At 38.5% G+C, this 13,127-nt stretch overlaps 1 protein-coding gene across 1 annotated transcript in view; it reads left to right on the top strand.

Annotated features, from left to right (window-relative positions):
* Nucleotides 1–780: 780 nt before the first annotated feature.
* Nucleotides 781–13,127, top strand: part of LOC122644863 — a 34,008-nt gene continuing 21,661 nt past the window's right edge. Inside the window, exons 1-5 of the mRNA XM_043838238.1 lie at nucleotides 781–952; nucleotides 3,359–3,516; nucleotides 3,607–3,727; nucleotides 12,151–12,344; nucleotides 12,473–12,581. Of these exons, the coding sequence (XP_043694173.1) occupies nucleotides 781–952; nucleotides 3,359–3,516; nucleotides 3,607–3,727; nucleotides 12,151–12,344; nucleotides 12,473–12,581 (754 nt within the window). The remainder of the gene's footprint in view (nucleotides 953–3,358; nucleotides 3,517–3,606; nucleotides 3,728–12,150; nucleotides 12,345–12,472; nucleotides 12,582–13,127) is intronic.

Genomic DNA, 13,127 nt, shown 5'->3' with positions numbered 1-13,127 from the left:
AAATGAAGGTAGCAAGGGTGCCAATCAGATGCAAGCAGAACCAAGCAGCCCAACCCCAAGATCGATAATGTCGTGGTTTTGAAAAAACCCGAGAAGAGAGAATCGATAAGGGGCGGGGTCTTCAACCAATCTGATGAAGTGAATAGGGGCTGAGAACAATATCAAATAAAGATCCCACAATAGAAGATGCAGCCGAAACAGATGTAGAGGCCTGATCTCCAAAAAAATAGGAATCTTCAAATTGCAGACAGTGCTTCAGCTCCACTCGATCCAAAAAAAGAGGCATAAAAAAGGAGGTATATTGGGGCAGCAGCTAGATCATTACAATCACCTCAGTAGTGCTGCCCTAATGGGAGAAGAAGAACCAAAAGAAAGGAAGAAAGAAGAAGGGAAGAAGCTCGATGGAGGGAAGGAGAAAAAATCGAAGGGAGGGAGGTGGGTTTTGAAAACCTAGATCAGAGTGTATTTGGCTCTGATGCCATGTTAACAAAACAGGAATTTCGTGAATGGCTTGAATGATCAATTAGATCAGTCAAGCTTTCTATTTATAATAATAATAATAAAAGAGATTACAAAGGGAAATACTGTTCACGATACTATTCACGACACTGTTCGCGTGAACAGTGTCACAGCCCAAATTACAATCCTACCCTTGTTCAAAAGTACATAAATAAAGCATAAATAAAAAACCAAAAATACCCTTATAATATCGGGTAACACATCTCAACAAGTCTTAAGAGGGGTAATCTCTGGAGGGGTTAGTATTGTTTCCAGTAAGTCATGGCCTTAATTTGTTCTACTCGGGCACTAGTTACCTTTGCTTATAGGGAGAGTAACAGGGTAGCTGATTGGATGGCCAACCTGGCCTGTGATACTGGTTCCTCTATCAGTTTCCACGTTGGCAGCCGGCTGCCGGGTGATCTGCAGCGTATTCTTCGAGAGGACAGGGCTGGTTTGCCAGTTCTAAGAAAATAGATTTTAAATTTGTATGGGTTGGGTCTAGAGTTGAGATGAGGGTGAGTGCTCCTATGGGTTGGGGTTAGGTGGTACGTCCCCCCCCCTTGTATTCTTTATTCATTGATTGATTTTAATGATATTCTAGGGGCTGGCCCGGGTCCCAGGTAATATTCGGTCTAAAAAAAAATAAACCAGAGCCAACTAGACCAGCATGTTTCTCAGATCTAGGTGGCAGGTTTAGACCTAAACGAAGGAGAGTTGCGAAGCTAAAAACGGAAAGAAAAGTAAATGGTAGCAGCAGAAACAGTTTTGTCAATTTTTGTAGGCTTTACCATTTCAAGGTCAAAACTTACTAATGTAAGAGTCGACCTCAAACCAGGGAAACCAGTGGAAATCGATTGCTGCAGGATCGATACAATGAAAACAACAAATTAAAACTGCAACTCTTTTTTTTTTTTATTACTACCTTTCTGTTACATATGAAGAAGAAGAAGAAAGGGATATAGAGAAGATAGAAGAGAAGGGGGTAGGGGAATTGCTCTCTCAGCCTGGGTCTCTCACCCACAGCTGTCCCAGTTGTTGAAACATGGAATTTCTCCCATAATCGATGGCAAACTTGGCCACAAATTCTTTTCTCCAGTTCTGTTTCTATTACAAGAGGGGCTGCCTATTTAATGCAATAGGTTAGCTTACAAATTAGACACTTAAGAAATAGAAACTCCTAAAAGAAATAGCAACTTAAGAAATAGAAACTCCTAAAAGAAATAGCAACTTCTAAAAAAAAAAGGAACTTAATGAAAATAGAAACTAGGCTTTATAGTTCAGCCAACATGCTGCCGTACCCAGTGCACAAGGCTCCCGCATTTAGCAGGGGAGGGTCAAATGTACGCAGCCTTACCCCTTTTGCCAGAGAGGCTGTTTTCAGGATTTGAACCCATGACCAAGCACGTTCAGCTAGTGAGCACTTGACCAACGCGCCAAGCACGAAACTATAAAATTAAAAACACATGAATGACTGAATTAGAAACTAAGCCTAATAAAAATATATGCTAAATAAAGTCTTCAAGTTGCATTCAATCTCCACCAGTCTGTCCATATCAGCTCCCAATCACTGTTCACGTGAACAGTAACTTGGGTACCGTTCATGTGAACAGTAACTTCACTTTTTTTTTTTTTTTTTGTCTGTCTTGGTCTTTTTTTCTTCATTCTTCTCTTTGGGCTGGGGCTGCCTTAGGTGATGTTCCATCGAACCAACAAAAACTTGCCACATCATCAAACCAGGCTGCCGCAGTCAAATCCACAACCTTGGTGGGCTGGTTTTGGGGTTTGTTCCTGCAGGTACATATGGACTTGTGATCTACATCACTTATCCTTTTTATATGATTTTGGTGCTGTTTGAAATGTTGTGAAGTTACCTATCCAATGAGACCAGGATTCCGATTTCTATCTGGAGACTTGTGACTGATTTACTGAAGTGGTGTTAGTTTGTAATGGGATTTCTGGTGTTGCAGTTTAATTACAAGTAAGGTTATTTTTGTTTTCTTAAATTAGTAGTAGGTCTGCTTAGTGTTGTTGGGTTTATGAATATGTCGTATTTGAGTTTGTAATTCACATGTTTTTGAATAATTGATATACTGGTTGGATCAATCTCATCTTTTCTCTCCTTTGGGAGTTTATCTTTACCATTTGGGGGCGGCAGTTTGACATCCTGGATATGAGTACTATATTTATTATAATGAGTATTCACTGTGTGAAGACTGTTGGATGTGCCAATATATTAGCTGAAGCTCTTGAAATCTAATCCTAATACATTTTAGGACTGATGTTCTCTGGGCCGCAGCGCAGCCTGCGCTCAGATACATGGGCTGGGTATTCCTGCCATTCAGGGGGCAGGATGGTCATTTCGCCCACCTCCCATGTGTTTGGGCGTAGCCTGCTCCCCAGGCACAGAGAACTTTTGGCCTAAATTTTAAATGAAAATTTTCTTTTTCTAGATCTCATTCGAAATTTTATTTGTTTCTCTGGGTCGCAGCGCAGCCTGCGCCCAGATACATGGGCTGGGTATTCCTGCCATTCAGGGGGGCAGGATGGTCATTTCGCCCACCTCCCATGTGTCTAGGCGTAGCCTGCTCCCCCGGCACAAAGAACATTTGGTCTAAATTTTAAATGAAAATTTTCTTTTTCTAGATCTCATTCAAAATTTTATTTGTTGCTTAGATTAACACCTTGGAGAAGGATTGTCTTGAGGTTGCCGTCTTTGAGAACCAACTGGACTTTGATTAAAGGATTTTAAATTTAATCAACCACTTCTTTCTGTGCTTGAATTTGTTTCCCACTGCATTCCTTGGGTGGTCTTTTGTTCTGTGGCATTTATAGTAAATCTAATGGCAGCTTAAATAAGCTCATCATTGCATTTGTGATTTGTCACACTTAATACTAATACCCCTACTGTTATGGTCATCACTCATCAGTACTATTTCCGATAAGAGATCTGATCAATTACCGCTAGTGTTGCCTAAAGGCATTTGGTTACGCTTCGATTTTAATGACTCACATCCGGTAATTATTTTACTCACATCCTGTTCACTTGGAAGAGTTCATCAGAGTTGCAATTGATTTATTAACTGTTTTTTTGACTTGATAATCCAGGACTTACCCACACTGTATCTGCAAGGTGGATCAATTATTCCTGTGGGTCCTCCTCTTCAGCACGTTGGTGAAGCAAATCTAACAGATGATTTATCCCTAATTATCGCTTTAGATGACCATGGTAATTTTGTTGCATTACATTTATGTTTACGAACCTTGAAATATTGTGACTAGGACTAAACTGCTTATTATAGTTTTCTTGGGAAGGCTGCTCAACAATGATGTGGGAAAATCAGGGAGGGATAGAAAGGGTTCAGTCTCCACTTGCAGTACAAGGGGTGCTATCTTCCACTACTTCCTCTGCTAGCAAGCTGTTGAAGAAAATCAATTGGGCTCTTTTTGCTATTTATTATGGTAAAACAAAGGAAAAGAAGGTTTTGAAACTTAGATCGGAAATTACCAAAAAAAAAAACTTAGATCAGAAATTAGCCAGAAGCAGGCAATTCCCTCCCTTCTCTTTCTCTTTCTGAAATTGATGCAAACAGCCCATGTATGTGGGTTTACATATGCTGGGATTTGTTTTGGAATATAAGAATGTATACAGAACTGAAACCAGAGTTAAACTAGCCTGCTGACCTGGCAATACTGTAGATGTTCTGGAATCAATTCTGCAAAGCTAGAATTTAGAAGTACAATAAGAAGAGAAGAATAAACTAAGAAGATAAGGATGTTGAGATGGATGTGTGGCAAAACTCGGAAGGGTAAAGTAAGGAATGACCATATTAGAGCTGATTTGGGAGTAGCTCCAGCACATGATAAACTATGAGAAAGTCGTTTGAGGGTGGCCTGACCATGTTCAACAGAGACCTTTGGATGCTCAAGTACGGAGGAGTGATTTGATTCAGATTAAAGGAGCTAAAACAGCCAGAGGCAGACAAAAATGACTCTAGGAGAAGTGAGGAAAGACGTGCATAGCTTAGGCCTTGTATCAAATATGAACTCGAACAGAGCTGATTGGAGGGAAAGGATCTATGTAGCCGACCCCATTTAGTTGGGATAAATTCGAGATGGCTAGGATACCAACTTGAACTAATAACCAGGATCTGCTAAGGGTTGGAGGAATCGGCTAGGTCAAAATAGATGAAATTCTGAAATTAGGGTTAGGGTTAGATGGGATCTAGCGTTTGATGGTAGGGTTAGGTTAAGTTGGTGAAGGGAAGTCTTCCAGTGAAGGTCCTGAGATGTTTATGTAGGTTGAGTATGTAAACAAAGATGAATATTAAATTAATGTTTGGGTTTCTAGGTTTTGGGAAAGTGGAATGAAGGAGAATCTAGGGTTTAAAGTGGTCACTTAGGGCTAGGACCAGAATCGAGTTTCCTTTATAGTGAGAGGGAAAGATTGTATCTAGAAAGGTGGGATTTTGATGAGTGGATTGGTCTGGACAGGAATTAGGGTATGGGGAATGAAGTTCGGGTGTGGGGGAATGTTAGGGTTAGGTTTAGAGGATTAGAAGAAGAAGGGTTTGGGTTTGGGGTATTGTACTTACTTGTTGATTGAACTTATCTTGAGTACAGTAGCAGAAATCCCAGTTGTTGAATTGAATCTTCAAGCTATCGGCTAGGGCAGAATTGAAATGACTTGAAAATTGAATGCAGACCGATGGAGAGAGAGGCAGTGAAGGCTATCTCACGCTCTCAGCCTGGGTATCTCACCTTCACAGCCTATCTCAGGACATTGACAATTTGCAAAGCAAAATTCTTATTCATTAAATCGTGGGAGGCTCTCAAGAGCTCTTACAATATATAGCCTTATGGCTGGACAGAAATCAAACTCTAACTATGACTCAAAACTGAACTAGGAATACTAACTAGGACTTCTAACCAATGTTTAAAATCTAGTTTCGTTTCAGTATTTCGGTTGAAATATTGTAATTTTCTGCAAGGTTTCGGTAGGTCATTTCCGTGGGTTTTAGGCCAAGTTAAGGTCTAAAACTTCATGGAAACCCTATTTTAGGCTATATAAACACATGTAAATGTTCAAATTGTAAAAATAATCACCCAAAGTGGTGTTTTGAATTTACACCATTGATTGGTAATATACGGTCGAATCCTAATGTATTGATCACCATACAATGTACATAACCCTTATTTTTTTTTAGGTTTTTGTTGTAGGAAAATCAAAATTTTGAAGCAGAAAAATAAAATATTAATATATATACAAAAAAAAAATTTCAACATCGTGAGGTTGTAGATTGGCCTCCGGTGTCTGACATATATTAATTTCATCACAAACAAACATATATTGATCATGTTTTTTTCAAAAAAAAATATTTTTGGAGAAAATGGTTTTACTTGAAATAGTGGAAAGGCTTTATTGATATGAAGAAGGTCCAATACTGACTCCCCCAAGTGCTTCCGGCATAGATGTGGTAAAGATTCGAATAACAAAACAAAAATCACTGAAAATGAGTGAAGGATAAGAAACAGGACCAAAAATACGAAATACAAGTCCCTTGTGAGCTCTCAGTCGAAAGTTCGACCCATATTTCGGTCATTTCGTGAGATTTAGAGACTTTGTAACATCTCGCCAAAATATTGGCAAGATGTTACAAAGCCCCCTTATAAAAAGACCAAATCTTATGAATCGATCGAAATTTTGCATTTTTTCAATTCAAGCATGCATTTTGTTTCGACCATGTCAAGATACTTGAAATTCTCGGGATCTCAACCGAGATATAATGAGTTTTTTACTATGCTTCTAACTAGGATTCAAACTTGCACTAGGAATCCCAATTAGAATTACAATTCAATGGCACTATGTCTACATGCCATGTATGGTAAATGCATTATGGTTTGGGGCACGTACCTAACATCCGAAAGGAGGAGCGACTGTACACAGGTCCCCGATCAGTTACCCATGATGATCCGCACCATGGTTGCTCACGCCACTTCTAATTGGCGATTCTCCGGTGGACTCGAATTCACCATTACTAGTACGTTGTCACCGATGTCATACAATTGCCGCACCTACACACATGTTCAAATTAGTACAGGTTTGGACACGATTGTAACACTTATAGTAGCTCTCAGTAAGTGCTTTGCAGTATCATCGTGCTTGGTAGTTTATCAGAGATGTATCGAGCATATCGATAGTTATCGACCATGTAACGACATATCGGGTTATGTATCGACCCAATACAGTTGATACATTTTTTTTAGGTATCGTATTAGAATACCTTATGTAGCGGTACCTAAATATACGGTATGTATCAATTCGTACCGACAGCTACGGTAGGATACTTTAAACCATGGATATGTTCCTTGAGCTGCCCGATTTTACAAGATTCGGGGAGTCTAGGATATTGCAATTAGTGTGCGATTCATGGAGCCTCATGGGACATCCTTACATCCTCAATCATTCTTATCTGTCTCTGTTAGCAAACTGTGGGTTAGAAAGAGAATAGAATGTGTTAGATTGATTGATAGGTAAGCCCCTCTATTTATAATAGAGGGGAAAGTTACAAAGGGACTGAAATAGACATAATTACCCCTAACTAGCTGACTCTATAAGAGCAGTAACTTAATCCTATTACCATAAGAATAAATCTACCCCAAAAGGACCAGAATATGCCCACAGTATTCTGGATTACATATTCCAACACTCCCCCTCGAGCTGGATTATACATATAAGTAAAGAAGGAGGATCTAGCTTGAACTAATAAGAAGAAAAAAAACTCCATAATAATGCTAACACTCCCCCCCAAGTTGGCACATACAAGGCACTAATGCCCAACTTGAACAAAACTGGAAGAAATAAAGTTGCAATAGAGTCCGGCTTGATAGATGAATGCAGCTCCCAAATAAACCTTCAAGAACTTGAAAAATAGATCTTCAAAACCTGGGCAGACTTGATCAGCAAACCGGGACTGGAATGTCTTCCAAAAAAGGCAGCTTTGACCAATCTTCTATAGCTGTCCAGTGATGAATCTCTGACTGATAATCTTGAAGGTAAGCAACTAGGGCAGCAAGCCGCGAAAACAAATGAATCAGGCAGCGGAAATGATCAACCCAACTGTAGATCCTCATATAGGCACTATAAAGGCACTGTAAATCCTCAAATAGGCAGGCAATAACCAGCCATCTTCAGTACTCTTCATCTCCCCCTTATGGCAAACCCAACCCAATAATGAAGGATACCCAATAGCAATGATGGAGAAGACTGATCTTCTATATTTTGCACCAATGTTCCTGCAAGTTGTGCTTTCTGCAATGGCTGCAGGTGTATTGTGCATAATCCCCCGCCTCACGTGTAGTAGTACACGTGGACAGATAGCGTAGATGATGTAAGAAATAGTGCAAAAGTATAATATTCCAGAATTTTCCAAAAGGTGCTAAGGGTAATGGAAAAGGAAGAAATGGCAATTTAGAGAATACCATATACTTCCAAAGTGGTTATGGGTATATGCCAAAGGTATGGTATGGGAGGTAGTGAAGTGAAAAAAAAACAGTGAGATAATGAATCACGGAGAAAAACAATGCAGCGTATAAATTGTCAATCGTCTTCAAACGATTAATAAACTCCTTAGATGGAAACTCTTGCAGGGGAGAGACACCAAACTCCAATATTCAAATCTGATAAGTAAACAGATCTGATTTGAGGTAAGGAAAGACTCCAATCTTCAAGGCTTGATCAATCTTCAAACACTAAAGAACCAGTGTGCAAAACTCCAATTTGTAAACTCTCACATGCTAAATAGAACTGACGAAGATATCTAGCAGAATTGATGTAATAAACTTCAAAAAAACTTGGATCAGATCTGAATTAGTGAACAATGTTAGTATCAAGCTCTCAAAGTAAGCTGGATTTGAATCAATAGAGAAAACTTCACACAACTGAATAGTTTCGTAGTTGCAACCAATAACTATGGAACACACTGTTGTAATCCCAAATAAACTGATCTCCAGGGTAGTAGATTCGAGTCTTCAACAATGAAAGAAATTCGATCTCCAATAGTAGGATACTTAGTCTCAAGAACAGGGTAGCAATAGTCCTCATAGACGCAGTAGTAACATGTCAACCAGTCATGTTTACAGAAGCCAATCAATAGAACCAGCAAGGTATGTAGTAAAACTCAATAGAACAGCAAGTATAAGATAATAACTCAGCAAATCCAATAGTAAGTGATGCAGTCAGCCACATAGGAACTAGAAAAAAAAGTAGGTTGATTGATGTAGAAGATGACCATAAGGAAGAAACCTGTATTTTATTAAAAAAACTCCACGAATGATGCTGAAACTTGGGTCGAGTACTCCTCTGATGGTGATAAAACACTCCTCAAAAAATCAGCAGAAGTAGACTGCCCTAACCCTTAAATCGATTATAGTCAAGGTTTTGTAAAAACCCTAAAACTTGAGATCGATTGGAGGGTAGGGGGCTTCAAAAAACTGATGATGACTTGTCAAATTGTGATGATTTCAAGTTATAGATGCTGTTCTCAGCTGCTTGAATGGATCTCCAATGCGAACAACCAATCTCTTGTAGTGTTTGAGGCTTGATCTTCAAGAGGGAGAAACACCCAAAAGTGCAGAAAAAATAGGATAGCAGCTATCTTAGGTAAAATACTTCTTCAACCCATGAATAATTGAAGTAGATTGCCTCTCTTGATGGTAGAAACACCTCCAAAAAATTACAGTAGCAGCAAACAACCCTAACCCAAAAATCGATGTGTCAGGGTTTTGTAAAACCCTGAAAGTAGAGATCAATTGGGGTAGGGGTCTTCTAGAAAACTTGGATAGGTACAAGATTGAGGTTGAGTGGTCCTAGTAACGGAAGTAACCAGCCCTCCAAAAATCAGCAAAATCTAAAACCTGTAACCGTAAATTCGATTGGAGTCAGGGTTTTGTCAGGGTTTTTAGCAGGTAACCAAATTAGAAGGTTAAGGAAGCTTTGCTGTAAAAACTAATCCAGCCATTAGAAAGGGTCCAAACTTAGGTCAAGTGAGGCTTATAGTAGTAGAGAATCACCCCCCAAAAATCAGTTGCATCTGAAAGGAGGAACCCAAAAAATCGATTGAGTAAGGAGATCGATTGGGGTAAATCAAGGTTGGGAAAGAAAAGAATGGAGAGTAGATGAAAGAGGGTAGAAAGGTGCTGGAAAAGGTTGCATAGGAGTCTCCAACAATGGAGGATCAGCCTTCATGAGTGGAAAAATCTAATCTTCAAGGAATTCTGGAAAAAACTCCAAATCACAGGTATGCTTCCAGCAGAATTTCAATGGAAAAAAAATAGATATGATGGAGGAGAACAGCAACTAAATCATTAGTTTAGGTTTTTACCTCATTAGTGCTGCCCCCTTTCAAGGATGAGAAGAAGAAAAACAGCAGAAGGTGAAACCGAGAAAGAGAGAAAGGGGGGAGAAGTTGATTGAAGAAAAAAAGGGTTTTTTTTTTCTTTCTAACCTAGAACAGACCTACTTTGATACCATGTTAGCAAACTGTGGGTTAGAAAGAGAATTAGAGAATAGAATGTGTTAGATTCATTGATAGGTGAGCCAAATAGTGGGAAAATTTATAAAGGGACTGAAATAGATATAATTACCCCTAACTAGCTGACTCTATAAGAGCAGCTACTTAATCCTAATATCATAAGAATAAATCTACCCCAAAAGGACCAGAATACCCCCACGGTATTCTTGATTACATATTCCAACAGTCTCTGACTAAGATATTACAGATCCCTTCACCAGCAAAAAAAACAAAAGAGGGTATACCCTCACCTCCACTATAATTCTCATCCATCTCTAAGTAAGATCATTTTACAAATCACCAACAAAGAAAAAATAAAAAAGGGGAGAGGAGGTTGCAGTCTGTTTCTCTCATCCTTTACATGACTTGTCAGGCAACCAATTTATAGTAATTGACACTGAACTTTTAAACATGTACTCATTAATGCCTTTTCTCCATTTGACCCTAGTACAAGCCCAGACCCAGTAATAGTATTCCAAATCTAATCTCAAAAGCAGGATGTCAATAACACACTCAAATCCTAGGTCAATCCAAAATCAGCAGAAAAGTCAACCTTCTCAGATGAAGGGCAAACTCAAGGATTAAATTCCCCATGATGCATATTAACACCCTTCCAAAGATGACAAAGATTGGATAGGTAGTCTAGGACTAGGAGTAATTAAAGAATACTGATTCGAGAGAGAAAACTCAGATTTTAATCAAAACCAAATTAAACCAAATCGAACCAATGGATTCTTCATAAATTAGAGTCAAGTTCTACCCTAGGTTGGACTCAGCAAACCCCTGAATTACTGAGCAATTAGATGGCTGGATGGGAAGTAATCAGGTTAACTCGGAATCTGAGACTTGACTCACTGAGTCAGAGTGATAATGAAGTAGCAGCCTAGTGTCAGATCCGATAGGCTCCAAAAGCTGATCAAGTTGCACTCTAGGAGTGCTCTTTGATCTCCCAAATTTTCAGGAAAATCAGAACAAGGGTTTGGGTTTAATGGTCAGATCATTATACACTGAAACTAAACACAAAATAGAGTATACCGCATGCTGCTTTAGATTGAAATTAAGCTCAGATTAACTCTTACCTGTAGCTTGGGGATTAAACATTGAGTGAAGGACAATATACTCTCTTGTTCAGAAGTTAAACAGCAGTAGAAATTGAGGTTATCAAGCAGAAGTCAATCACAAACCAGGGTTGGTGGCAGAACAGGGCAAAGGGAACAGAAAACTCAGAAAACTACACCTATCTCAGGTCGGGCCTCTCATCCAGTGTCTCACACAGTAATTTTCAGCTAAACAGCACTCAAAATCTTCAATTGATCAATCTTCTCTAGCTGAATAGCTTTACAATGTATTTATAAACTGAAAATAAAAGTCCTACTGCAACTAGGAATCTGAAAAATCAACTCCAATTATGAATAGGAGTTATTACAACCTTGCTGAAATTAAAAGCAACTGCTAAACAGTATTCCTAACTAAACTAGGAATGAAAATAACTAATAAATTACTAAGTAAAACTCATGCAAACTCATGCGAGCTCGCTCAGTAACCCAGCACAGCCGGCTGGAGTTATTAGGCCTTATTAGGCCCCAAACTGGACCTCAGATCAAGGTGATCAGTCCAAGCTGCTGTCGTCATGCTTCCCTTATTCTAGCGTCTGTAATACAGCCCCTATGTTTGTCTACATCAAACCCAGAAGCCTATGTGGCCTCTATTATCTCTACAAAAAAGTTACATTGTATGTGATCATACTTTTTTTTTCAAATCAAATTGTAAATCACAACATTTCTTATTGATTGATTCATACTCTTGAATACAATGAGAATCTAAAGTATATAGCAGATTTGCTTATGTAGTTTATCTAATAGAATCCAATTATATCTGAGTACACGTTGAACTGCCACATTTTGTTTTAGTACCCGTCTTTGGTAGATTATGCCCCTTTTTATTTTGTTTATTTATTTATTTATTTATGTCTTGCTAGCCATGGAATATGTGGTTGGACAGTAGCATGAATAGGTATTAGACTTTTGGTAGCACATGCATCTGCAATTTCTAGCATCAGCAAAACTCATTGCTTCTGCAGGCAAAGCTGAAGGTGTTCTCTTTGAGGATGATGGTGATGGATATGAATTCAGCAGAGGGGGATACCTATTAACATATTATGTTGCTGAACTTCAATCTTCAGTTGTTACTGTTAAAGTTTCTAGAACTGAAGGATTATGGAAGAGGCCAAAACGTCGTCTGCATGTACAATTATTGTTAGGTGGAGGTGCAAAGGTATATCTTCTTTCTGTTAAGGTCAGCTAATACTGATACAGAAAATTTAGGAATGAACTTTTCTAACTGGACTTAGAGTCTCTCTTAAGTTAGTACCTTCATCCAAAATCATGCTTTCTATTTGGCAGCTTGATGTATGGGGCATCGATGGAGAGGTAGTGCAAATTATAATTCCTTCAGAATCTGAGGTGTCTCACCTAATATCCTCAAATGAGGAACTATACCGGGCTCATATGGGTATGCTGTTCACATCCACAACATTCCCAAGTTTGAAGTTTGCTATTTGTTTCTCAAACTTGAGTGTAATTAGTTTTGTTGAATATTTGTTTCAAGTTTACAAGATTTGACTTGTAACCATAGTTCGAAAACTCGTTTCGTTTCGGTGTTTTGGACTGACTGAAATATCCAAAATTTCGGATATTTAGGTCGAAATTTTGCATTTTTTCTGGTATGTTTCGGTAGGTCATTTCGGTAGGTTTTAGGCCAAGTTAAGGCCTTAAACTTCATGGAAACCCTATTTTAGGCTATATAAACATATTTAAATGTTCAAATTTCAAAAATAGTCACCCAAAGTGGTGTTTTGGATTTGTACCATTGATTGGCAATGTACGGTCGAACCCTAATGTATAACTTAGTTAATGACACAAACATTGTTTAAGACATTAAGTACTACAGGACATAATAAATTAATTATTAATAAACAATTTAAACAAGTAAATTGACCTGGAAGTTGGAAACATAAAGTGAATGACTCATAAGTCATAACTTAAGTCATAATATTAA

The sequence above is a fragment of the Telopea speciosissima genome, chromosome 11, assembly GCF_018873765.1.
Source record: "Telopea speciosissima isolate NSW1024214 ecotype Mountain lineage chromosome 11, Tspe_v1, whole genome shotgun sequence".
Classification (NCBI taxonomy): domain Eukaryota; kingdom Viridiplantae; phylum Streptophyta; class Magnoliopsida; order Proteales; family Proteaceae; genus Telopea; species Telopea speciosissima.
This window is presented reverse-complemented; position numbering and strand designations above follow the sequence as displayed.